Genomic DNA, 25,238 nt, shown 5'->3' on the forward strand with positions numbered 1-25,238 from the left:
CGGCACCTTACGAAGCCCCGCCCTCCCCTGCCGGCGCCGCGACGCACGGGCGGGGCCGCCCCGCGATTGGCTGTGGGCGGAGGGGGCGGGGCCGGCGGCGGCGGCGGCGGCGGCGGCGCCATGAGCCGGTTCGGCGGGCGGCTGCGCGAGTACCCGTCGGTGTCCATCGACCGCTTCGACCGGCACAACCTGCGCGCGCGCGCCTACTTCCTGTCGCACTGCCACAAAGGTGAGCCGCGCCCCGTCGCCCTGGCGACCGCGCCCCGTCGCCGTGGCGACCGCGCCGCCTGACGGCCGTGCCGCTTCCCTCCTAGATCACATGAAGGGGCTGCGGGCGCCCGCCCTGAAGAGGAGGCTGGAGTGCAGGTACCGGGGGCCCGGGCGCGGCGGGGGCCCTGTCTGAGCGGGGCCGCGGGAGCAGGTGACCTCCTGGAGCCGTTACCCGTTGTTAGCAGTATCCTCACGGCCGGAGGAAGCCGGGCGGCGGCCGCGTCCCTGCGGCTCCTGCCCGCTCTCTGCGCCGCCTCGGTGGGCGCCTGGGCCTCCCCGGGGCGGCCCCTCGCCTCCTCTGCCCGGGTTCTCCGCTTTGGGCACCTCTGGGCAAAGCTCGCGGAGCAGCGGCCGCAGGCAGGCCAGCGGCGGTGGTCACGGCGCGCACAGCCACGCAGGCGTCGGGCCCCTAACGTCCCCGCCGTCAGCCGGACGCCGGTGAGAAGCCGAGCGCAGCGCTGGACCGGGGATCCCGATTCCTCRTAAATTCGGCGCAGCGGGCGCACAGCTCTCCTCTGCGGCTGGCCGGAGCTGGCTTGCCTTTTCCTGTGGCCGAGCGGAGCGGCCCGTGTTCACAGGTGCAAACRTGAAGCCCTGTGGTGGAACAGCAACCATAGACCAACCATCTCGCCCAACTTCAAACATCCTGTTTCTTTTACTGCTTCAAAAAAGCCAAAAGCCTTTTAAGTTTTTTTTTTCTCAGATCCAGCTGAAAGCCCTCAGCATCTTCTGTCACTGGAAACAGTTTGACCCATGCTGAGGTTCATACCTAGAAAACTTGACACTGGAAACCATGAAGGACTACGTCACACGGGAGAGGCAGTAGGTGCTTGAGCAATGCTGATGGCWGTGTCCCATGTGCTTGCGAGCCCTGACTGCCCCGCTACGATGAGGAGGTGTCCAGTGCTTTACTCGTTGCACAAGGGGGACTTAAACTCTCTTGGCCTTTAAGACAGGTGTCTGCGTGCTCATGTCTGTTGGGACTGGCCCATGGGATGATCCCATCCGTGAAACGATGAGTTCTTGGGAAGGGCATCAGTTGGTATGGACCAAAAGTGCCCTTGGGAATGGTGTACCAACTCAGCAGGGAGGAAAATTGAGTGCCTGGGTGTTTTTCTAGGCACTATTTAACTTACTAGAATAGATGTTTTATTTTCTCAACTACAAGCAGGCAATATCTCTGCTCATCCAACTTCCTTGCGCACTGCAAAGGCTGGAGCTTCGTAGTTGGCCATCAGCAGAGCACCTCTTCTCCCAAACGCCTGCTCTGGGGAAAATGTGCACATCTGAAAGGCAAAAAAATGAGCAAAGATATATATGCACACGACAACCTATCGCATACTTTATTTCTGTACAAAAACATACATTCACAGGTACACACAGGTAAGTCTTTGGACTATGTGTTGAAGAAAATCCTGCAGATGGTGGAGTAACTCACCTTGACCTTCAAGGCTTTAGGTTGGGGGCAAAACAGTTTCTGTGGACTTTGTGTCTTGCAGGTTTCTTCCGATGAGAGAGGGGTCTGGAGTACCTGTACTGATTGCTCCCCACTACTGATTGCTCTGTGCCTCTACTCTAAAAAATACTCACCTATTTTCTTGTCTTCTCACAGCTTGAAAGTTAACTTATACTGCTCACCAGTAACCAAAGAATTGTTGTTGACTAGCTCAAAATACAAATTTTGGGAGAATCACATTGTAAGTATTAAGAGTTTTTTCTTTTTTTCTTTTTTTAATAAAATTTCCCAGGTCATAATTCTAGAGAGGAGGAAACTTTCTGCTCCTAGAAACATTTAAATGTTGCTGCTGGTATTGACATGGTGTTTCAGAGGTTAAATTGAGACATCAGTATGTCTTCCCTTGCTGTGTGCTATGTGAGATTGGTTTACTCATTTACCATCTAGTCTTACTTTTCCTTCTACAAAATTAATCCTCCTCTCAGCTTGAGCTTTAAATGTCTTATACCCATATAACTCTGCCCTGATTCATTTGTATTGCTCTTTCCTTACCTTGCTCATTTCTTGTGGTACTGTCTAAAATGTAGGCACATTTAACAGCACACTGAGCATGCGGAGTTAAGATCAGCCTCATGAGTTCATTCGGCTTCCAAAAAATAATTTGCAGATGATAAAACTAGTATTGACATTTAAAAAAAGAAAAAAGACTCTTGCTCTTAGTTTGAATTCTTAGTATAAAATACTTTTTGACATGAGTATTGCATTTGGAGTGAGGAAGGAATTTGGTAGTTGTCTGACTGATGTTGTGGTTTCTGGCAGACATGCCARATGTTACAGGCTTGTGTGTGTACAGGCTGAAAGGAATGCTTATTGCTGCCCAGAAATTTGAGACATGGTATCTTGTGAATTCATCTAATGCAGTAAAACCCCAAATGCTGAGCAGACTGCTCAGATTAGAAGCTAGAGGTTACAGGTAGACAGGTGATGACAGGAGTCTCCTTCAGTTTGGCTTTTTTGGCAGGAAAATTACATGTAAATAAAGAAAATAAATAAATAAAAGCCAGGAAGATGGGAGAGGAGCCTGCTGAGCAGCATTAACTTTGCAGAGGGCCACAGAGCATCTATGTTTGAGGTTCCTGGATTTTAGTAGAGGATGAAGCAAAACAGGGGGTTAATTACTGTCCATAGCTTTTCTACCAAAAAACAAAACAAAACAAAAAATCCCCCAGAAATTTCTGCTACATTTGACTTGTCATTAACAGAAGCAGAAGCCACAAGCTCGCAGCAGTAATTGGGAACAGTGAGGGGAARTGGTGTAGCAGCAGAGACCTGCCTATCTTAGCAAATCCATTGGTGTGCCCTGGGATATCCTAGGATTTGCACTCTTCCAAAGTAAAGTATGTGATCCAGCCAGAGAAAGCCAACCTGAGCTGTGTTAAGGTCCAATGCTTGCCTTTTTTAAGCATGCACACATTAATCAGGATTTTTCCATTTCATTTTTAGACATCAATTTTTTTCAATGAAAATGCATAACTTACTACAGGGACATAGGCTTAATTTTACAGGCTTACATTAGCCACAGTGGGTGCTAAAGATGTCTATGTAGTGAATATATGTTTAGTACATCTTGTGATGCATTTATTCATTTTGTTACAGGTTACATTGGAAGTTGAAACTCCCACTCAGATTTCTTTAGTGGATGAAACATCTGGTGAGGTAATCAGTTACCAGCAATATTCATATTTTTAGTGGACAGTAACAATGTTTAAAAAGCCATGGGAAACTGAATTTATATATGTTTTCCCCCTTCTTTTCTTCAGTGTGTGTAGCCACAGGAATTTCTCGTCTTCCTCACTCTTTCCTCACTCTGTTTTTTTTTTTAATGATCACAGTCCTTTTTTTTGGTCATATTTTTCTGCTGTATTAGTTAGCTTCCACGAACCTATTTCTCTTGTGATTTTTCATCTATGTATTCTCTTGTGTTTTTTTTTTTCATCTGTGTATTTCCTGACTTATCTTAACAAGCTTTAAGTGCAGGAGTTTGCCTGGAGATGCTCTGCAGGACAAAATATATTCAAGATTTTTCTGTGATGCTTATTTACCCAGGAAATGGGGAAATAAGACTGTCTTCTGGCTGAATGGCCACCATTTGTGAGCACCATACAATATTCAGTCAGCTTTTCTGGAATGATAGGATGGTCGCTGATCTTCAGCACTTGCTGGAATGTGAAGAGATCATCTCTTCCTTCCAGAAGCAGTGCCAAAGGTGGCAGGAGGCTGTGGGGAGAAATGCATTGCTCTGATTATATCAGTGAAAGTACCAGGAGTGCTCATTATAATGTGAAAATTATGCTAACCTGTCTCTTTCAGAAAGAAGATATAGAGGTGACACTTCTACCAGCTGGTCACTGCCCAGGATCAGTCATGTACGTCCCTTCAATGCTCCAAATGTCTCTGCTGGGAAATCCGTCCTGTAACAGTCTCAATAAGTATAGTTTTTTTCTAACTAGAAAAAGCTAGTGAATTTAAAGTTCTTAGAAATGTAGTAGCATCCTCCAGCTTTGGTCAGTGTTGGAAAACCACTGTGCTGGCTGGAATCTGTCCAGACAGAAGATATTTGTTACCCTGGTGGGGCAGATTATCATTCCCCATGCCTTTGGGGAATAACTCCTCCCATAACTTTCTTAACTGGAGCTGTACTTAAAAATGACCTGCAAACCTGTGCTTAAAATTAAATTCTTCCATTTTTAAATATGTTGTCCACTTTCATAGTACAGATGCCTGTTAAGCTCTCTTGGCTGCAATAGCTCGGCTGCCCTCGTAGAACCTGTGAGATTTTTCTGCGTAGGCTGGTCAGAGTTGAAGACTGGTCATGTCCCAGACATACTGTGTCTTAATCATTGAATTTATCTGAAATTACTCTAGGACAAAATTGAGCCTAGTATTTCTACTGTCATGTGCTTTCTCTGAAATCTGCTATTCAAATAGATTTCTCTAAGTAAAGTACTAACTGCCAGGTGTGAGTCTATGTTTTACATTGCTGAGTTTGACTTGAGCATTTCTGTTTGTAGGTTTTTGTTTCAAGGTGAAAATGGCACAGTGCTGTATACAGGGGATTTCAGACTTGCAAAAGGAGAAGCAGCCAGAATGGAGCTTTTGCATTCAGGGACCAGGTATCAGAAAAATGTTTACATTTTAATGCAGATTCTGGTGAGGCTTTGGCTGTAGATGGGATTTAGAAAGACTCAGATTAATTCAAAAAGATGAAGCAGGCATGGAGAATTTGGGTATGGTGTCTTCTTTTTCCTCATTTTTTTCATTGTGGACTAAATAAACTTGCAGTTAAGGTGATACTGCAGTTACAAGCCCCTTTGACTTGCTTGGTGTAGATAAAGAAGAAGAATTCTCTCCTTTTGAAGAGAGAGGAAGGGGTATAACTTAGTGGTGTGATACACTGCTTGCTCTGATAATATTTTTCTCTCTTTCAGAGTAAAAGACATCCAGAGTGTGTATTTGGACACCACTTTTTGTGATCCCAAATTTTATCATATACCAAGCAGGGTAAGTCAAATCACCTGTGAGAGAGAAGCTCCTAAAGCCAACCTGTTGTTATGTAAATTTTGCATGTAATGCCATTTTACATTACTGAATTCCAGCACTGTAGATGTATCTTCAGTGACAAATTCACAATGCTTTCTAATCCCTTTAGGAAGAGTGTTTAAATGGGATCTTAGAGTTAGTGCGAAGCTGGACCACGCTGAGTCGCTATCATGTTGTGTGGTTGAATTGTAAAGCTGCCTACGGATATGAATATTTATTCACAAACCTCAGTGAGRAACTTGGAATCAAGGTAGCGTTTCCATAATTGTTGCTTTAAAGCAGACCTTGAATAATCATTGTGTCCATTCCWATCATTGAACTGGAAATGCCTGTTCAGAGGACTGTTGTATGTGAAAGGTGTGCACAGTTTCATTAATTATTCTTAAAAAGCTGCAGTTATGCTCAAGAATTAGTTAACTAGTTGGTTTTGGTCCCTGTCATCTGCTAGACTAGCTGGGTTCTACAGGCAGAAGTTAATTCTCATTTTTCAAGGTTGGTGTTTATCTCTCTCCCTTACCTCCTGGGAGCCATGAGAAGAGTCTTCTAATTTAGAAGTGACATTAATAGTTGGAAGATAACTTTTGACTATGTTTGATTCTTCATCTTCCTGTAGCATAGGAGGTATGTTCTACTCGTTAAAAATATCAAAGACACCGTTGGCTAACATTTTTGTACTTGGGCATTAGTGGGTAGTAATTCTTTAAATGTTTGCCAGTATTTTTTGAGGGTAAAACCACATCTTGATGGTTCAGTTTGGTGAACACATTAAGCTAATTAAGAATAAACATTGCCTTTTTCTAGGTGCATGTGAACAAACTTGACATGTTCAAAAATATGCCAGAAATCCTCTACCATATTACTACAGATCGAAACACTCAAATTCATGCCTGTCGACATCCTCGGGTGGGTATTGTTTTGCAAAGCCTCTGCTATGAGAGACTGGCTATAGATGCTAACATTCCGGTGCTGTTGGTCCTGAAGCCCCTCTGCCCAAGCAGACTTCGGCCAAATGGTGGCTTAATGCAAAAGAGAGTGGGCTAAAGTAAAAGAAAGCTACTTCCTAGAAATAATTCTATTGCAAAAAAAAATTCAGGTTTCAAATGTGAAGTGAGATAATGAAAAGCAGATTAGATAGGTCAGATGTTTTCCATTTAAATGCATCTAACGCAGCCTGCGTGATGCCTCCTGCAGCCATGCAGATAGTGTGCTGGTAGTTCATGGCCTTCCCTTCCTAGGATACTTACAAAGCTGAACGCTTCAATCTGGAGGAACACAGGGAGAAAGTACCTGAAGGGAGGGTGTCAAGGGGACAGGGACAAACTCTTTTCAGTTGTCCCATGTGACAGGACAAGAGGCAATGGGCAGAAATTGAAGCACAGGAAGTTCTGCCTGACCATGAGGGGGAATTTCTTCMCTGTAAGAGTGACAGAGCACTGGCAGAGGTTGCCCAGAGAGGTTGTGGAGTCTCCTTCTCTGGAGATATTCAAAGCCCGCCTGGATGCAAGCCTGTCTACCATACTCTAGGTGACCCTGCTTAAGCGGGGAAGTTGAACTAGATGATCTCCAGAGGTCCCTTCCAACCTTACTGGTTCTATGATTCTATGAAAGGGAGGTGGCACACAGGGATGCAGCTCTTGATGACTGATTTGCTCTGTCAGCTACACTGTGGAAGCAAGAGGTATCAGCAAAGAGGTGGTGTTCCAAGACAGTTAGAAGATGGATGAAAAATTGGTCTGGATTGATATAGTGCTTAATTGCTGACATTCGCCCCCTCCCCTTCTCCCCTCCCCCTCCAAAAAAAAGGAAAGGAAAAAAGGAAAAAAGGTCAGAATTGCACTAGTTTTCCTTTTTCACTTGACAGGATGATGACTATTTTCGAGGGAACCGACTGCCATGTGGAATGACTTCCCAAAACGGAACTCCCTTGCACATAATTACCATCAAACCTTCCACTATGTGGTTTGGAGAAAGGAACAAAAAAACCAATGTAATAGTGAGGTGAGTATTTGGGCCACATGGAAACCTGTTACTTCAGGTGTGAATCTTGCCTCAGCTTTTTATAACTGGGACTCAAAATAGACTATTTAAGAGTAGTCCATGCTTGCCTATTAACTGAGCCTGAAAACAGACTACCTAATTTTGTGTATCCTCTCTTTTTAGGACTGGGGAGAGTTCATACAGAGCTTGTTTTTCTTTCCACTCATCATACAGTGAGGTTTGTAAGCCTGTATTATTGAGCAGACTGACAGACAAAAAATTTAAAGTAGTTCTGACCACTTTGGACTGAGTGACGTGACTTGTCACACAAACACAAAAAAAATCTTTTCACTAATGAGACATAAGGGAATAGGAAGTTCTGGATGCTGAAGACAGGAATGTTTCAAAACTGGCAGTGTTTTAGTATAGCTGCTAAAGAACATGTTAAGGTACAGCAGGATTACAAACCTATTATTTTGCTTGTTCTCTYTGCTGGAAGTATAGATTACTGCTAGAATTGTTTGAATGACTATGTATAACAGTAGTAAACTTGAAAATTTGGGAGTTTGGGCTTTCATTACTTTATCTGCTGTGACTCAGTTTTGAGTTGGTTTGACCTCTTTCCTGTGCCCATGCATTCCAGTAAAAGTTTCTGCATCTTAGCAGGCACTTACTCCTCTTAACTGCATTGAAGACTAAAATTAAATGGGTCATTGCAGCGCACTCTTCGGAATCGCACTTCTTTAATCCAGTTCTTAAAGCACTTCTTTCTTGTCAGAAACTTAACCTGAAATGAAACTGGATCAGAGCTAACAGTCAGCCTGTCACAAACCATTGTACATATAAAATGGACACTATTCAGCGCCCTAGGAAGATGCTCTTGCTATTAAGAAACCCACTTAATGATTTTGGTTTCCTCTGCCTTGCCTTGCAGAATTTTAAATGGAAGTCCTAAGAAGTAGTATCTACCATATGGCAGCTCTGCTGGCAGAATATGGGGGCTATAGTATATCATATCATGAGTAAGAGAGTTATACCTCCTCATGCAAAAAGCTGGTCAGGTCTTACTGGTGTGAATAGATAAGGAATACAGCCTGCAAACATGTAAGTATTTTCAACTTGCAGCACTCATAAAGCTTCATTTGGAGTGGAGTGACAAAAACTGGACACAGTTCTGCAATAAATTTGTGGTTTGGAGAGCATCCAAACGACAACAGTTAGAGTAAGGAAGGCTTGGACAAGTAATATGTGTTTTGTGATACGGCCTTTTATAGAGGACTGAAGGGAGACTTAAAAAAATAAAAAAAGTCTTTGAATAGGTCAGGCTAGAACAAAGAGGAAGGGAATATTCCAATCTGCCCAGCTAGTGACTAGTCCAGGAAGAAAAATGCAGATCTAATGTTTTAGGAAGAGATCTATAGCAGCAAGGACTGGCTCATGTTCCCTAGGATCGTGGTGGAGTCACCATCATGGGTTTGTCTGAGCTTTTCTTTCAAAGGTATTGATGGTCTGTGTAGTTGATATTGTCACAGGGCAGTTAGTGAGACTGAGCATCCTTTTCTGACCTGTTCTCTTATTACAAAGCTGTTTGCTCTGAGAGCAGTGTTTGGCTCCTGGGTTGTATTGGTCTTTACATGAGACATCTGCAGTACTCATTCTGTGCTTTTAGCAGTGTAATTTGTTAAACTTGTTTCTCCTTCTCTTCAATATAGATTAAGGATTTCTTGAGCTATATCTGTCCTGTGAACGTGTATCCCAATGTATTGCCACTRGGTCTGACAGAAGACAAAGTTGTTGAAATGTAAGTGGCAGCTGGCTGGTGAATGGAGGTGATTGTCAAGACAACTTCTCTCCTGAGTTTCAGTCTCTCAAACAGGCCCATGCTTTTTGGTTTAACTTTCTTCTGCTGATTCATTCAGCTCTATTTTTTTTCTATATTTGGTCCTTCTGCAAACTTCAGCTTTCTTGAAGAGCATTTGTATGTTGTGCTAAGTCTGAGAATTTCTATTCCACACACATGTTTAGAGGCTTTTCTGATAATTATATCTAGGTAGCATCTGAACATGTATCGTATTCTCTTTATCCTATGACCTGCTGCTATGTCATTGTTACCTCTGGGAAGCTTCTCTTAAACAGTTTCTCTGGGGCTTGAACTCCTAGCCTCTGTACAAGCACCTTGGTATGATACCACAAAGCCTGTATTCTTGTCCTGCTACAGAAGTTGAGTGCTTAGAAATTGCCCTTACAGAGGGCAGATGAGTAGTACTCACACAGGGTCCAAACAAAACAAGGACTTGATTCTTTGCCTTTTTTTTTCCCTCTTAATAAGAAAAGAAATACCTCATTATTGTTGATTAAAAGCAAATATTTGGATCTCTGTCACCTTGTCTCCCCTAAGCAAGGGTCTAAGATAGTTTTGAAACAGTGCCTGCTTTAAGGTAAATGACAGATTACTGCCTTTAAACTGGCTAAACTCACCAAAGAATTAAGAGCTGTTCCCCAGCTCTTGCTTCATTTGCAGCAGAGCTGCAAATTTGCAGCTTGCTGTAGGGCTTGTGAAAGGTGTGAAGCAGCGAACCTGGATCAAGTTGAAAGTGTTACTTTTGCTCCTGAAAATGTATCTACTGAGCTCTAAATACTGACTTTCATACTCTTGTCAGATTAAAGCCATTGTGCCGATCATACAGAAGAAACACAGAACCCAAGTACAAGCCCTTAGGAACACTGAAGAGAGTCCACAAAACACACTTTTCTGACACAGGTAAAAGTTCTTTAAAAGCCAAGTTTTATGACTAAACCTTTCATAGACTTTCTGGTGCCACTGTGCCTTAACTGAATGTCCTGAGACTAAGAGAGCAGGCAAGCCACCCATCAAAAATACATGCCAAAAGCAGGGGTGCTCACTAGTATGCCTGTGCACAAAGCAACAGACGAATTACAGTTAGAAAGGAGAAACAGAAATGAAATCAATATACTTTTTCATAAGGACGATGGAAGACTAATTGTGTAAARGTGAACTTTTAATTCACATAAAACCTGAAACAGTAGCAGACTTGCCCTGAAGTTGTTTGTGACTATTCTGAGGTGGCTGGGCCTGATGATGTGGTTTGCTTTAAAAACAATCCCAGTGATAACTCATACAGTTCACTTAGTAGTGAAYGACAACTATGCTGTCGACTTGCAGTGAATGCAGTCTTTATTACTACTGCATAACTGCTACTATGGCAAGTGTAAGGTGGTACAAATTGTTCTGTGTGCACTTCCCTGCCCTCGAGGGCCTCTTTCATCATTATCGCTATGGCTTCTGAGTGACTTTTGCTAGTACAGTAAGGAACGTAAGACGACCAGTGTCTGTTGTGCATGTTGACCTTGGACTGCAGCCTAACAAGCTTGTAATCTTAAAATGTGCTTAAAGCTTGATATCCCTTTAAGTTTCTAGAGCAACTCCGTTCCACAGTCCTAAACCATCCCTAGCAAAGCTGTTCCTGATAACTAACTTCTATATCACATAACGCATGGTGGGGGGGACAGAGTRGAATTGCTCTACTTCATTATCCCAAACAATTGGCTTTTTAGCACCTTTTTTTCCCCTCCAGCTACAATGGTAAATAAACTCTGTAGCCTCTGGAAAGATACTTGTGAAACAGAAGGCAACTTTGGGCCTGCTGCATTCTCTGCAGCTGTTCCTAAAGCACCAAGTATGTGAGGCTGATGTAGTCCAGGCAAAACACGACAGGTCTGATTAACTTAAGCTACATCACTGTCTGCCAGGGCTACATCTGATCTGCACCATGCATATAAAGGCCAGAGGTAGGGATGCCTGCCTTGACTGCTTAAAACTGTTCCATCTGACTGCTTGCTCTGTTTGAGTCAACCTTTATTCAAAACATTGAAAAAGCTCACCTAACTTTTTTCCGTAATAAGACCCCCCCTAGTTATTTGACACCTCCAGAGACTCCATTACTGCTTTGATTAAACTTAATACAAGTCCTAATACAAGTAACATTTGACGTTATGATGAGGGCCGCAGACAAGAGAAAAGAAACTGTTTATTTTGCTAACATGCAACYCACTTCCTTTAAACAGATCTGAAACTCATTTTTTAAATCTCTGTGTAGGGTATAATCCTACAAATAATTACTGAATAATCAAGATGGTTCTGAAGGTCATTATGTAGAAGGATGCTTTTTATCAGTCTGTCTGCTCCAGTAGAACGYTAAAACTTTCAAAACTCCGTTATGCCTCTGATCAATGAAGAGGGCTCTGACAGGTACTCRGACGACGTTCTCTGAGTAACGCAAAACAAAACAGTAGGATTGATTGCTGTGGCTTATATGGAAGTTGACAACTAATAGTTTCCCTTGTAAGGCACTATCCTGGACAAATGAAGGTAAATGCTACTAAAAGTGATCTTTTGTATGGTAAACTGTAGTGTCCTGCTAAGCCTCAAGCTGGATTAAAGAACTTTTATTAAAAAAATAAAAAGTTCTCAAATCTGCGCTGTTAGTTGGAATAAGTGTTCTTAATGTGATTGATTCACTTGATTCTTCTCTTGACAGATGAAGATGATCTCTTTGATACAGAACTAACTTCGGTAAGGCCCAAGATTCCAAAGCAGCAGGCAAAGAGCAGGCCATTTAAGACACTACCATGTGGAAATGCAGAAAGAACCAATGAAAACACAGAAAGTTACAAAGTAACCACAACATACACATCTCACAAAATAGACTTCATGGATTGTGAGGAATCGAACGATGATGATGATGAAGAAGAAGAAGAAGAAGAAGAAGAAGAATCTGAACAAAATACAGTTGAAGTACTTTCCCATGATCCAGATGCCACATCAAATTCCAGTGGAAAAAAACACTCTGTCTTGAGCTCTGGAGTTGCTAGTGACCAAGAAGAGTCTAACGCACACTTACCCCGCTGGGATGCATTTTTTAAGTGTAATAGAATAGACGAAAGCTCCGAAAACGAGGACAACTTCCCATCTTCAGCAGATGCTGGTGGGTCACAGTCACTCTTCAGTGATTCAGATGGAGTAAGTGACTCAACACACATCTCCTCCCAAAATTCTTCTCAGTCAACACACATATCAGAGCAGGGGAGCCAGGGCTGGGATAGCCAAACGGACACAGTTCTCATTACCTCCCAAGAGAGAAATGCCTTTGAGTTCAGCTGCTTCAACAAAGGTGGGAGCAGAACAGGAGTTTCTATATTGCACGAAACCACCAAAGATAATCAGGCTGAAAACAGTAGGTGGAAGGCAATGGGGCAAAACCGATCTTATGCATATGATGCTGTCCATGACTTGAAAAGCAAAGACACTGAGGAAGATACAGAAACTGACAACACTCAGATTCAAGATRTACTACTTGAAGTAAATGACAATTCCAGGACTCCTGATCTAGAACTGAAGAAAGACTCTCAGAGCTCTTCTGACTTTGAAATTCCATTGACTCCTGATGCTGAACTACCTCAGCCAGATAAACTGCACTTTTTATATAAGAAGTTGGCAGCAGGTGAAAACATACTGAATGAAAAAATCTCTCCTGAAAACAGCTTTAAGTGATTGCATTGTGAAAATAATACTGAAATTTATTTTTTAAACATCTCAAATATTCTTTAGTGCTAAGTATTTTCTTGCACACTAATCTATACAATTCTTGAGACATATATTACTATCATAGACAGCTGCAGCCTAACTTTATTTTTCCTTCCATGAAATATGACATGAAAGTATTCTTAAAAGGGACTATAGAAGCCTTCTACCTCATACAGTTCAGTTCTCTAGGAGTCTAAGTGGACAGAAATTAGACTGGACAGAACTAAGACTGATTTTTCCTTTTTAAAATCATAAGCTCTAAAAGTTTGCCTTTGATACCGATGCATGTGATCTCAAGCTTTAATGCAATGTTTTTTTAACTGTGGGAAAGAATGTGCCCCTTTTCGTGAACAATCATGCAAATACAGTAGTTACACTTCAGCTGTATGAGATCCGAGTTTTTACTTTTTATAAAAAACAACTGTAGAATAGATTAAAGAATAACTGAGCAAAGGTTTGGGGGTTTATTTTTCAATCAAATTGTTCTTTTCAAGCAGTCTCTCTTAATTGGAGCAGGTGTTGTCACCCAGTTTAACACCTTAACAAGATAAAAAAAAAAAAAAAAGTCTAAGATTTTAAATCTGACTCATTATACAGAACTAGTCATCACTTCCTTGGTGTTTTCATTTGTTCCAAATTGTCTTTTGAAACTATTTAAAAATAAAATCTCCTGGGATTTTGGTTCAAAAGCTACCACAAGTAGCCTGTTAAGTCATAATAACAGAAATTAGCCTGTTATCCTGGACAGATTCTGTTATGTTACTTAAGGATCTCATACATTACCCAGTTTTGCCTCCTCTGCAGCATTCCGTTGACTTCATTGAACTAAGCCACATTCAGGTTTTCTTTTTTTTTTTTGAAATCAAGACAATAGATTCTCCATCCACCTTTACCTTGATAACTAACTTTTTGGAAAGCCCCTAGCTTCTGAAGTGAAAATTTAACTTCAGATTTTTGTTAAGTTTCAGTAGCTGTGACAATAGCCAAACAACAGAAGTCATCTCTAAAAATTCATGTCATCTCCCAACCATGAGGTTTTAAGTCCCAAAGAATTAAGACAATTTTTGGTTTTACAGCTCATCTCTGTATACATTTTAGTTTTTWTACCATCTTTCTTGAAATATGAATGTTAAACCAGCCAAGATTCTGCAACTGGGAACAGTGTCAAAAAAAACAACAAATAAATTGCAGTGATTTTTCATATATGTGCTGTTTTCAAGGATATTCAMGTCTACTTGTTTTTCCTTTGTCACCTGGCCCACTCTTTTCCCGGATTCTGGCAATTTTTTAAAAATCATAATTTGCATCTATCAACATTTTGGGGTATTTTAAGCAAGCTTAAGTGATTGTAATTGCTGTTGTAACTACTTCTGATGCATAAGGACATAAAGAGCAGAGTATCTTTTGTTGGCTAGTTTCCTTAGCTTCATAATACATTTAAGTTTACGGCTGAGTTTACCAAGTGGTTAAATTTAACAGAATCCAGTGTTTTAGACAAATCAATTTATACCAGTTCTCATCAGCATAAACTGAAAGGAAACACATGATTACTCAGGCCAGTTGCTAAACTACAGGCTTTACAGTGCTAGAGAACTTGGGTACAGGAACCTAGCACCAGGGTGCAGTTTTTCAAACAAGTTCTACTGCTTCAACTACAGTTAATTGACAGATTTTTAAGAATGACAACAACAGAAGAAAAACTATATTTAATTTATTTTATCAAAAACTATAGGAAGATAGCAATACTAGAGATCACACAATATGAAAAGAAAATGTTCCTGAGCTTACAAACTGCATATTCTAATGTACACAGTCCTAAAACATACATTAGAAATAACCAAAGGATTGACTTAACTTTGAGATTAAATAAATACATAATAGCTTTTCTTACAGATGATCTTGCAGCATTAGTTCTGCTATCTAAAAAAAAACAGCCAGAGGACAGATCACAGGTTCCCAATCACTAAAATGTGCATTTACACAGCTGAACTGGTGGCCATGATGAAGCTAACAGACCACAAAGCAAAACAAAGGCAGAAGCAAGGCTGGTTTAGGCTCCTTAAGAAATTTAAAATAGCTTTTTCTCCTTTTCCAATTTGGCAATTTCCCCCCTAAACTCATGAAAACAGCAAAAGGAGTTTTAAAAGTGACAAAGTCCCATTCAGCTAATTCACAGATGGCAAACTGAAATGTACTGTAAATATAAAATACTGCTTAAGGTTTTAACTTAGCAACTAGATCCATGGGCTTACTTCAAATAAATACAAAATACTGTTACCTCCCAAAGTCTAAGTTAAAGGTCCTTTATTTATCACACAAAGAGGTAACATACATATCCTTAAAGAATAGCAGTGTTATTTCAATGCTGGTGATAACATACTGCCTTGAGAAAAGGCAGATATTAAACTCAAGTACAATTAGTAAAACTGTCTTTAAAAAATGCTTTTTCTTGTGATTTTTAAGCCAAACTGGCTGTGGGCATAAACAAAAGAAGAGTCAAATCACCCCTATGTCATCTTGTCCAGGAGAGGCCAGAGAAACTGATCYGGCAAGGAATCTGCTTCTTGCCACAGCCACTCTTGCAATCCTAAACCAACAGGAAAGGCTGCAGATCTGCAACAGATTAAGGAGCTGGAGATCACAGATTCCATCCATGTGGAATGCATCACCGAATCGGGCTACATGCAAGAGAAAACCTAATGATTCCAAATGATACAAGTTCCTCTAGAGTTTGTTAACATTAAAGCTCCACGTTCCACTTTAGCTTTATAAAAGATTGTTAGAGACATGATATGATAAAAATTGTTTAGATTCAGCATTTATCCAAGTGTGGATACAGGCAAACCTGGTAATGTCATATCTTTAAATCTAAGCAAGCTTTCTCCTACTCATTAAACAATCTAAAGTAGCTATTTCAAGGTGTATCTCTCTAGATTACAAAACTTACAAAGCACTTCTAAGGGCCCTCAATCTTCATCCCCACTACGAAACTGATTTTCTCTAGTAGCATATAAAATTTCGCTTTCTGCCAAAGAGCCAGATCTTCAGTGCAAATGCAACTGTGCTTCTTAATCAACAAACAACCTGTATGATTCTTTTAAACACTCTTGTTAGAGTGTTTAACATAGAATTTAAGGCATTTTCTAACAAATTAAGTAAATTGTTATATTCTGGGTACTTGACTTCATTCACCTGAGCCAACAGCTGTGTACCTTATAAAGGTAACTAGCTGACCTATGATACATAGCTAGCATCCATTTATGGAGCAACATTATTCTGCCTGACCCTATCAACATTTACATGATTTGTAAGCGGAATGCATGTTTTAAAAGCTTTTAATCTATGAGCGTAAAGCACTTAAATCATCCCTGGAGTATGGACAATGGCTGTAATTCTACTTGCAACCTAACTCAATTGCTCTTCAGAGTTTTTGAAGCCAAGCAAAACTTAGCATACGTTATCAATAAAACAACACAACTTTAAGATGATCAGAAAAAAAAGATTCAAGCAGCTGAAGCAAAGTGTATTTCTCAGCCTTTACATTCAAAAACATCTTACAAATGTCTACAACAAGTAGGTAAACTCACCCCTAGTCTAACTTCACTGAAGTTAACATTTTTGCAACAAGAAAAGAGGCCTAATATCTTAAAAATCTGTTATTAGATAAAAAAAGTCACAGTATGTAAAAACTGAATCAAAACCAGTTGTGAATACAAATCATTTCCAAGAATATTTCTGTACCTAAACAGATAACCAAGTACATCTCCATAAYGTATCAGCTTTGTTAAACAACGGGGTTGTTTTCCCTATTCCTTTGTTATCTATTTTCAAATTGTAACCAGTAATTTGTTTCAGCAATGACTGCCAAATTACTGCAATGAAAACAAACAGCATATGTTGCTACCAATAATCTGATATTTACAAATTCTCTGAAGAATTGCAGACCTATAGCATCCTAACTAAAAATTAGAACATAAACATTTAAAATTTCTATTTGTTAGACTTCTAAATAACATAACATCAACTAAAAATGTTTGTTTTGCAACTCTGATCTTACATCCAGAATCTGCTAATGCCGATGATTTTACTTGTGTGGAGTTCTATGGACATTTAAAAAACTTTATTCCTGTGAACCTTCATCTAGACAAAGTCTGATGGCTTTCCTTAATCCTCTACCATGGTGCCATAAATGTCATTGCTAATCTCTTGAAACTTTTCTTTTAAACAGCAAAAAAAGCAAGAGGACTGTTAGCTATGATTTAGGACTTAAATACAATGTCTTAGTTTTGTCTTTTCAAGGTACACGAAATATATAACCTCCTTTCATCCCACTGAAATCAGCTCCTAACAAGCCTAGTGCTGTAAGCTCACACTCARTATTCAAATCAGGGTACATCTTAGAGTTCTCTTAGCATGTATTTTACTGCTTCTTCAATAACTGTGCTAGGAAAAAAAAAAAAGAAAAGAAAACAACTTTTAATCCATGTTAATGGTTTCATATTTGCCTGTAACACTAGATCTCTTTCTTTGGCCAGTGCCATTTCWAATACGAATGTAATGCCTTTCTTCCATTGTACTTGTTTATATTAGATGTAAAAATACTCTAAAATATGCATGAGAGAACAGTCTTCTTAAAATCCATTTAAAAGAGAACAATGTATTTGTGACTTTGGATACCAGAACTCAGTTGAGATAGCCTCTGCAACACACAGCTCCACATTTACAGACAGTTCTGATCCTCTTTTTCGAGGGGCTAAGACCATCAGCAGAGTCTGAAGTCAGATCTATAGAACCTGTGAAACAGACAAATACAAATAAGGAAGCTTAAAGAACAAATAAAAAACAAACAAAAACTGCAATRTATTCAAGAACGGAAAAGCCTTTCTATCACCCTAGTTCTTCAAATAATTGTCTGTGAAGCTAAATACAAATTCTACTGATATTCATGTTATAATTACTTACTTATACAAAACCTAGCATATGTATCAGAATCAAAAGCTCAAAGAACTTGGGCCTTGTATCTTTAGGTCCATACCAATACTGATCAGCTGAGACTTCAACCTGCCTTGAACATTAATGTCACAGATAAAACAAAAAAAAAAAAAAAAAAAAAAAAAAAAAAAAATAGAAAAAAAAAAAAAAAAAAAAAAAAAAAAAGAAAAAAAAAAAAAAAAAAAAAAAAAAAAAAAAAAAAAAGGAGTTTTAAGGAGAGATTTAAATATGATCAATTTGTCAGTCTTTGCATGCAAACTAAATTGCTAGGCATGCAGTATATTGCATGCAGTCACTTAGCCACAACAGCAGAGTCTGACCCAAAGAAAATCACTGTTAGCAAGACTTCAGAATTTCATTTTGTACTAGGGGGGTGAAGGAAATCCTGAATGGAAGATCAATTAGCAAAGGGCTAGCAACGTTTTACAAAGAAATGTATTTCCTGAAGYCTCTGCATAACAATCAATGCATTCAACTCAGCAGAACAATTGTAGACTTTGAACCTTCCCTCCTCCTTTCTGAACTTCTGCACCTTGGGACCTACATCCACAGCTGAGGCCCACAAACACTAAAATACAAACACAAACCTATGATACACTTTAGACCATGCTGCCGTTTTCTTTGTAATTGTCACCAGCAGTTGCATCTAAGAAGATTACTTAGAAAGTCTGATCTGCTGGACTTCAGAAAATCTCAAATGCCAGGTTAAACAAGGGAAAGTTTTTTCAAACGGTACCCAAAGTGGTTTTGCCCTAACCATTCTTCTGAGCATCCTTGTGACAAATCTTCCAAAGAAGTTGCCATATGAGAGTTTCCAACCACAATCTCTTCCTCTGAGCTAGGAATGCTGAAGGACATAATATACTAGAAGCAGAGAAAACAAGAACTTCTGCTTGCTCTATCTGCAATACAAGCCAATGAGACAGTTCCTGTTCTAGAATCCACATAGCTGTATTAGTGAGATGCAGTGCCTGACCTAATATACTGCTATCAGGCTGCAATAAAACCAGCTAGTGAACCATGCCTCCCCCACGAAAAAGGTTTTAAAGATCTACAGACCCTTCATCTGATAATCAAAGGTTAGCTCTTCTCCAGCTTTGATGGTTCTTGTAGAAAACAGTGCTATCCGAGGAAGACGCAGATCAAGGTTATCAATAAACACATTGAAGACCTGAAGATTTGGATCACACTGTAAGGCAAAAATTTATGTAGTTTCTGTTAAAAAAAATAAACATTTCAGATATGCAGGAAAGCAGTGAAACTTTTTATGCAAATAAATCATGGTCACAGGAAAGGAAGCACTGGTTATTCAAAGTAATAAAAGTTTGAAATCAAGTTATATCCTGAAATAAATGAATTACATTCTTGTAAACAGCATTAACAGAGCATTCATATCTTCAAGCAGACCTGTAAGAAGTAACCTTTACACAGTATGTAGGCTACCTTAATGTACAACAGCCAATTAAAAAAAACCCATTAAAATACAGAAAAACGATGACAAAATTTAAAGCAATTTAAGCTATACTCAGAGGTAAGTTTTACTAACAAAACTCACAAAAGAATTAAAGGTGAAAGAACAAGTAGATGACTTATTTTCATGACACACAGATTCACTATTTTGCATTCAAGTTTAAGCACTGCTTCCAGGCCAGAAATAATGTTTTGATGCTATGGGTAAAATTCTATTTTTAATTGCTAATCTGCTTGGCTTCTGAGCTATCTGCTATGGGCGGGGCAGAGGGGGTCAAGCAAGACTAAACATTGCTTTATCACTTCTAGATTAAGTGTCCAGAGTCACTGAGACAGTCTGTAAAACTAAGCATTCTCTTTTTTGCTCTTTAAGAATGCAAAATATCCATTTTTGGAAAATCAGACACGAAACTCAACTCTTAACTTTACATTCAGGCATAGGACCACTTTGGTCCAACTCTCAAAATTAAAGAACAATCAGGATTATCTAAAACTCTTTCCCAGCCTTCTCCCTAATAAGCCTATACAAAATACAATTAACTTCAGCAGCTCACAAATATGGGGAAAGTACATGAATTTACTGTATTTGTGGAACATCAATTGTATTCTTCACACACACTAAATCAGTAAGAAATGTATTATTCCTGAACTAAGAGTTACTATAATTTACTTTATAAACGCAGTTCAGCCTTCTGGTCTTAGGTATTTTAGTTGAACAGGAAATAAAACACTATAAAAATATCCTGTTTAAAATTTACTTCCAAGTTCTCCGCCAAGTTTAGATTTGATAGTGTGTGTGGATGGGAGGGGAAATGGTATCTAGTGGGGAGAAATACCAAAAAATGGGCAGAAATTTTTGTTTTCTTCTACTATTTTTTGAAGGATGACATTTAATAATCCCCGCCCCACCTAGCCACAAAGAATCCAATAGTTCCTATCATMTTTGCCTCTTTACTGGTTTTATTAAATATTTTTCATATATCAAGTCTTTTAGTCGCTTGAAAAAAAAGTCATTCTGGTTGTCTAGAACCAGAACCTGATGTGCTGGAAATTCAGTGACAATCCCAGTCCTACCATACATCCAGTTCCGGCAGCCCGTCAATTGCAGATTTTTGTAATCAGTGCCCTTATTCTGAGTAAAGGGCAAGTATTCCAGTCTCCTTATTGTATCATATTATATTATTTAACTAACTGAACTGTGTTGGCATGAGACAAACTACTCCAGAAAGAACTGTGATTATGATATGGAAATATTTATAATAGGAGATGTTGTTTCTGGTGCAATTTGAATAATTCCTCAAGTTCTTAATATACAAAGAAGGTCTTACGCTGTGATTCACAAAGTGGGACACATTTCCATATCGAGCTGCATCTACTGTAAATTCATCTGAGTCATAGTCCAAATCAAATAAGTACGTATTTCCCTGGTTGTCATAGAGCTGGCCTCGTCTCTCTGCTTCCTCACTTGTGATCACCTAAAAAAGAAAAAAAAAGAAAAAGAAAAAAAAAATCTGTGTCATACTATTAGCTATTATTTAAAGCAAACAAAAAAAATCACTATTAACTTAGAAAAATCTTTTACTTGGTAAAAAAAAACTCAGAAACATTCCCCACTTTTTTTTTAAAAGATAGCATTCTGTCTACAATGAATAAAGAATGCACAAATACAGCTATTTAAACTAATTAGTTAGTGACTAAGGTGATTAAGACTTCTTTGGATGTAATTTGTCTATAGCTGATGCACAGCACTATCTGGTCTCAGGAAGAAAAAAAAAAAAAACACACCACTACCGTCTCTTAAGCGTTTGGTAATAACAGGTACAATCAACTATTTCTACTTGAAATTTCTATCCAGTTTTTCATTTAGACCCAAAAAACCTTATTACTTCAAAAAAGAAATTTCATCTCTCTTTCCCTTTGTACAGATAAAGATATAACACATATCAGTCTTTACACCTGAGTTGCATTTATCATCCTGTACTCACCTCTTCTCTTCCTAGAAGCATCTCTTCCTGCTATTTGTTACAGTAACGGAGGGCCTTAATGCCCCTGTGGAATTTCTGATTTCACAACTCGGACAGATACAATATACTATCACTGCACAAAGCTGGATCTATGCAGTTAGACCAGCACATATTAGCAGAAGGGAGAAATCACGAACCTCCCCAAAAGAGCGAAACAACTACAGTCACTTTTGACAGAAGTAACAGCTTAAGCAGCTTAATCTGCAGCCTGTTACTTCAAATGTGTTCTGCTGCGCAGACTCAGCAAGGAAATCCCAATTTGGCAGCAAAACAGACATGAAACATAGTAGAATTTCACAAAAAGAGAAATCTCTTAAATCCTTCAGATAAACTAGACTTGAGAACTTATTTGTCTGTAGGGAATCAGTAAATTCAGGTGTGAGGGTAAATATACCTTCTTTGCTTTAAGCAATAAAATAACTTAACCACGTTTCTCCATTAAATTGTCAGTGGAGATATTCTGAATAACTGGTCCCTAGCATGTTTGCAAGATACTATAAAAAGGGTATGAACATGACAAGTCAGAAGGTTTGGGATAGGAAACATGCAGGAATTATAGTAAAGATGATAAATAAATACAGTAAGAAGGGACTAAAGAAATTATTTGGACTAGCCTTAGCAGCAAGGCAGATTATTTGGGCAGAAATACAATAGAAATACTTAGAGCCCTAAGGCAGAGCAGAGTTGAATCAGAAACACAGTGCAGTTTAAAAATCAAGAATAATCTGTTTTCTCAATCTCACACAATTTCAAACCGAACTTTACTTCTAATGTCCATGTTGTAAGTCTTGCTCTTAATGTCTATCAAAATAAACAAACACGTTTGGAATTACTATTTTAAAAGTTCACACAAAACAAAACAAACAAACAAAAAAAAAGGTCCAATAGACTGGGTGGGGGATTTGATAACAATTCTGCCTGTAAASCATGTTCAGTATTAAAAGGGCGCCATAAGCAAAAGCTACAATAATCAAAGTTGATATCAGGAAGGATGAAGATTATGACTGACAGAAAAGAAGGATTTAACTTTAGAAATACTGTCAGGGCCCATAGCTAAAACAATTCTTCAGCCACACTAGTCTCTTCATGTTCAATCTTTTCCAACTGCTCTGGAACAGATGAGGTCTTGAGCAACACAATTTAATTTTACTGCCAACTTGAATGTCTACTTAGTGATTCCTATACTCAAAAGTATACTTACCTGTTATATAGCAAAAGCCAAGAAGCATGAGAATGGGGAGAAAGCTTATTAAGTTATTTTCCTATTTCTTCCATTAAAATTTTTTTATCCACATGAGATAAATACATACCTCTCCGACATACTCCATCACAAAACTGTTGGTTTTAATTTTCTGCAGGGTTTTTACTCCCCAACCACGGCCATTGCTAGTTCTGAAGATGCAGAGAGAATATGGTGTACCTTTCTGTACTATCCTATTAGGGCAGTCAGGACCACACCTACAATATGAATTACATTCATAAATTGGCAAGCCAGGCTGGATTTTCAACTTCTTTCGTTTATTGTAAGCCAACAGAAATCCAGCCTCCTTTGGACAACATTTCTCAGCAGGGCAGTCAGAGCATTCACAGCCAGTTGTTATTCCATTTATTACATTTATTCCCGGAGCAGGTTTATACTCATTAATGTAGTAGAAGTCTAAAGGAGGGCCTTCAAGATCCACAGTGTTTTCTACAAGAATCATTCCTTTATGATTCTTTTTCCTGTTGAGTTCTTCTTTCCATCTCTGCAGAGCTATTCTTTGCTTAGCCTTCTTTACAATGTAATCTGCAACTGCAGGTTTCAAAGCTTTAACATGGTTTTTCACTTTCAGTGCTTTGCCTTCCTTTACTCGAGATAAATATTCATTCTTGTCACTGAGAAAGTTTTGAAGAAGCAATGGGCATTTCAGATTTTTCAAAGGTTCCCAAGTATTTGAAGATTCTGGCCATCCTTTCCATTTCACAAGATAGTATTCTGTGCCCTTGAAATATAGAAACAGACACAGATTTAGCCACATTTCAGTCAGTTTACTGAAATCTAGCATCACAGAGTATACAGACGGATACAAAAGAGTCACTGGAGTTAAATAATGGCAGAAGAAAGTCTTGATGTCCCCATAACAGTTAAGATTGGGGAGAAAGATAAAAGAAAACCAAGTTTTCCATTGGCAAGTTAACTTATAGCATAACTTTGCATACTCTGCGTATCACCTCTAGAGACAAAGAAATATATAGTTGGAAAGAAGAACTCAAATCACTAATGCTACACCAGCAGGAGGCTAGTTTGTTAAAATAGTTAAGTAAGTCGTTTATCTTGTAGCAGAATACAGTGACATCGCACACACAAAAGAAAATCCAAACTTACTCAACAAATCTCAAAAAACCCCAACCCACTATTTGTTGTAACAACCACTATCCTAAAGGAGCAAGCTATTCAAAACACTTAATATAGTATTTACGATCAACAAGCATACATTTTGTACTTTTAAAAGACGACCAAATAACTGAAGTAACTGTAACAAGGCAAAATCCTGAAACCRAATTTCACTGGCAAGATCAAGCCGTACAAATCCAGTTTCAGAACATGGCCCTGACTCTTCAAAGAGCAACAATATTCAGGAGAAAAATAGACTGTTACCTGCAAACAAAGGAGAAGCATCATAATACTTACCAAGCTACAACCTAAAGACATCAACATTTTCCTTCAACTCTGGATACACAAGGTGTAACATTTTTTATTCCAACATCTCCATTATTTCAGAAATGGACCTTCCTTCAATATAGTGAAAGTGGTAAATATACCACTTTCTGTTAACAGTGTTCAAAGTTTAAAAGATACTTTGTTTGATGTCAGTGAAAGCTTTTTCCTCACAGCCTACCACTTTATATTATCAGCAAAACTACCTTCTGCTTGCTTCCAAACTTCAGCTGAAAGAGTGATCAAGTTGGTCTGGATTTCTCTTACCTCGTCTACCTTGTAGTCACACAAATATTCCACCTCATAACTCTTTAGATTCCTGTTGGTGATTCCAATGGATTTACATCTGAGATTTTCCTTCCTACATAATTCTTGGAGGGTCTCAAGTGAAGCTAGACATGGCACATACCAAGCTACAATAAGAAAATTGGTAAAGAATCCTATTTAATGTCTCAGCTAAATTGAAATCGTTATGCACTTGATTGTTCGCCTTATCCCAAAGTCCCCAGACTATCATTTGTAATAGCAGTCCATGAGTCCTTTATGCGACTACAGTATTTCAGAAAGCCAAACTTAATCCTACTGTAGTGCACAAAGTGAAACAGGTCAACGATTCCCTGTCTGAACTTTCATTCTATATAATAGTATGCATATTTATTAGTAATAACAAAACCTATTAGAGGGCAAAYGCTGCAGCAGCAGCCTTCCACAAGCAAAAAAGACTATACTGAGAATTAAATAATTTTTCCTAATAAGAATCCCAGAACTGGAGTTACAAAGAAACCTTCATTCTTTCGCAAGACCGCCAGATACGTGCAGGTAGCCAAGGGGAATGAAGCATTTGCGATGCAACCATGGTGACTGGATGAGAAAGACAGACCCAAAGCGCTCTTCGAGAAGGATCGCCCAAGTCTCGCCGGCTGGGAAGGTTTGGAGGGACGCTGCACGCCACAGACCCGCTGGAGCGCCAACCCGTGCGAGAGCGCGGAAAGCGCGGCCAGGGGGCTCGGAGGAAGCCGAGAGCCGCACGCCGCGGCCGCGCCTCCGGGGCTGCCGGGGCGGGGGAGGGGGTGGAAGCTCCCGCTGTCCCCGAGCCTCCGCGCGGCCCGGGCTTCCCGCGCCGCCAGGAGCCTGCGGAGCCGCCGG

The 25,238-nt window shown here is 39.5% G+C and overlaps 2 protein-coding genes across 3 annotated transcripts; one reads left to right on the forward strand and one right to left on the reverse strand.

Moving 5' to 3' along the window:
* The first annotated feature begins 90 nt into the window (after positions 1-90).
* On the forward strand, positions 91-14,360 carry DCLRE1C (DNA cross-link repair 1C). Of its 2 annotated transcripts, none has more exons than XM_085298997.1 (14): positions 91-229; positions 315-366; positions 1,883-1,967; positions 3,383-3,442; positions 4,097-4,152; positions 4,798-4,899; positions 5,215-5,287; positions 5,436-5,576; positions 6,128-6,229; positions 7,188-7,324; positions 7,487-7,541; positions 9,016-9,104; positions 9,964-10,064; positions 11,863-14,360. In XM_085298997.1, exons 1-14 carry the CDS (start codon positions 121-123, stop codon positions 12,873-12,875), a joined length of 2,175 nt encoding a protein of 724 aa, XP_085155123.1. In that variant the 5' UTR covers positions 91-120; the 3' UTR covers positions 12,876-14,360. The 2 variants fall into 2 exon arrangements, with proteins under 2 accessions (XP_085155123.1, XP_085155132.1); XM_085299006.1 differs by lacking the exon at positions 11,863-14,360 and adding an exon at positions 11,422-11,769.
* A 243-nt stretch (positions 14,361-14,603) lies between these two features.
* SUV39H2 (SUV39H2 histone lysine methyltransferase) lies at positions 14,604-25,234 on the reverse strand (the record flags this gene model as incomplete). Its single annotated transcript, XM_085325783.1, has 6 exons — positions 14,604-17,701; positions 18,960-19,089; positions 20,699-20,845; positions 22,705-23,376; positions 24,360-24,505; positions 24,973-25,234. Coding segments are annotated over 6 exons (1,467 nt in total), but the record flags the coding sequence as incomplete, so codon positions are not given.
* Between the last annotated feature and the right edge of the window lie 4 nt (positions 25,235-25,238).

This window comes from Rhea americana, unplaced genomic scaffold, assembly GCF_003343005.1.
Source record: "Rhea americana isolate MKP2758 unplaced genomic scaffold, rheAme1 scaffold_1, whole genome shotgun sequence".
In the NCBI taxonomy this organism is placed as follows: domain Eukaryota; kingdom Metazoa; phylum Chordata; class Aves; order Rheiformes; family Rheidae; genus Rhea; species Rhea americana.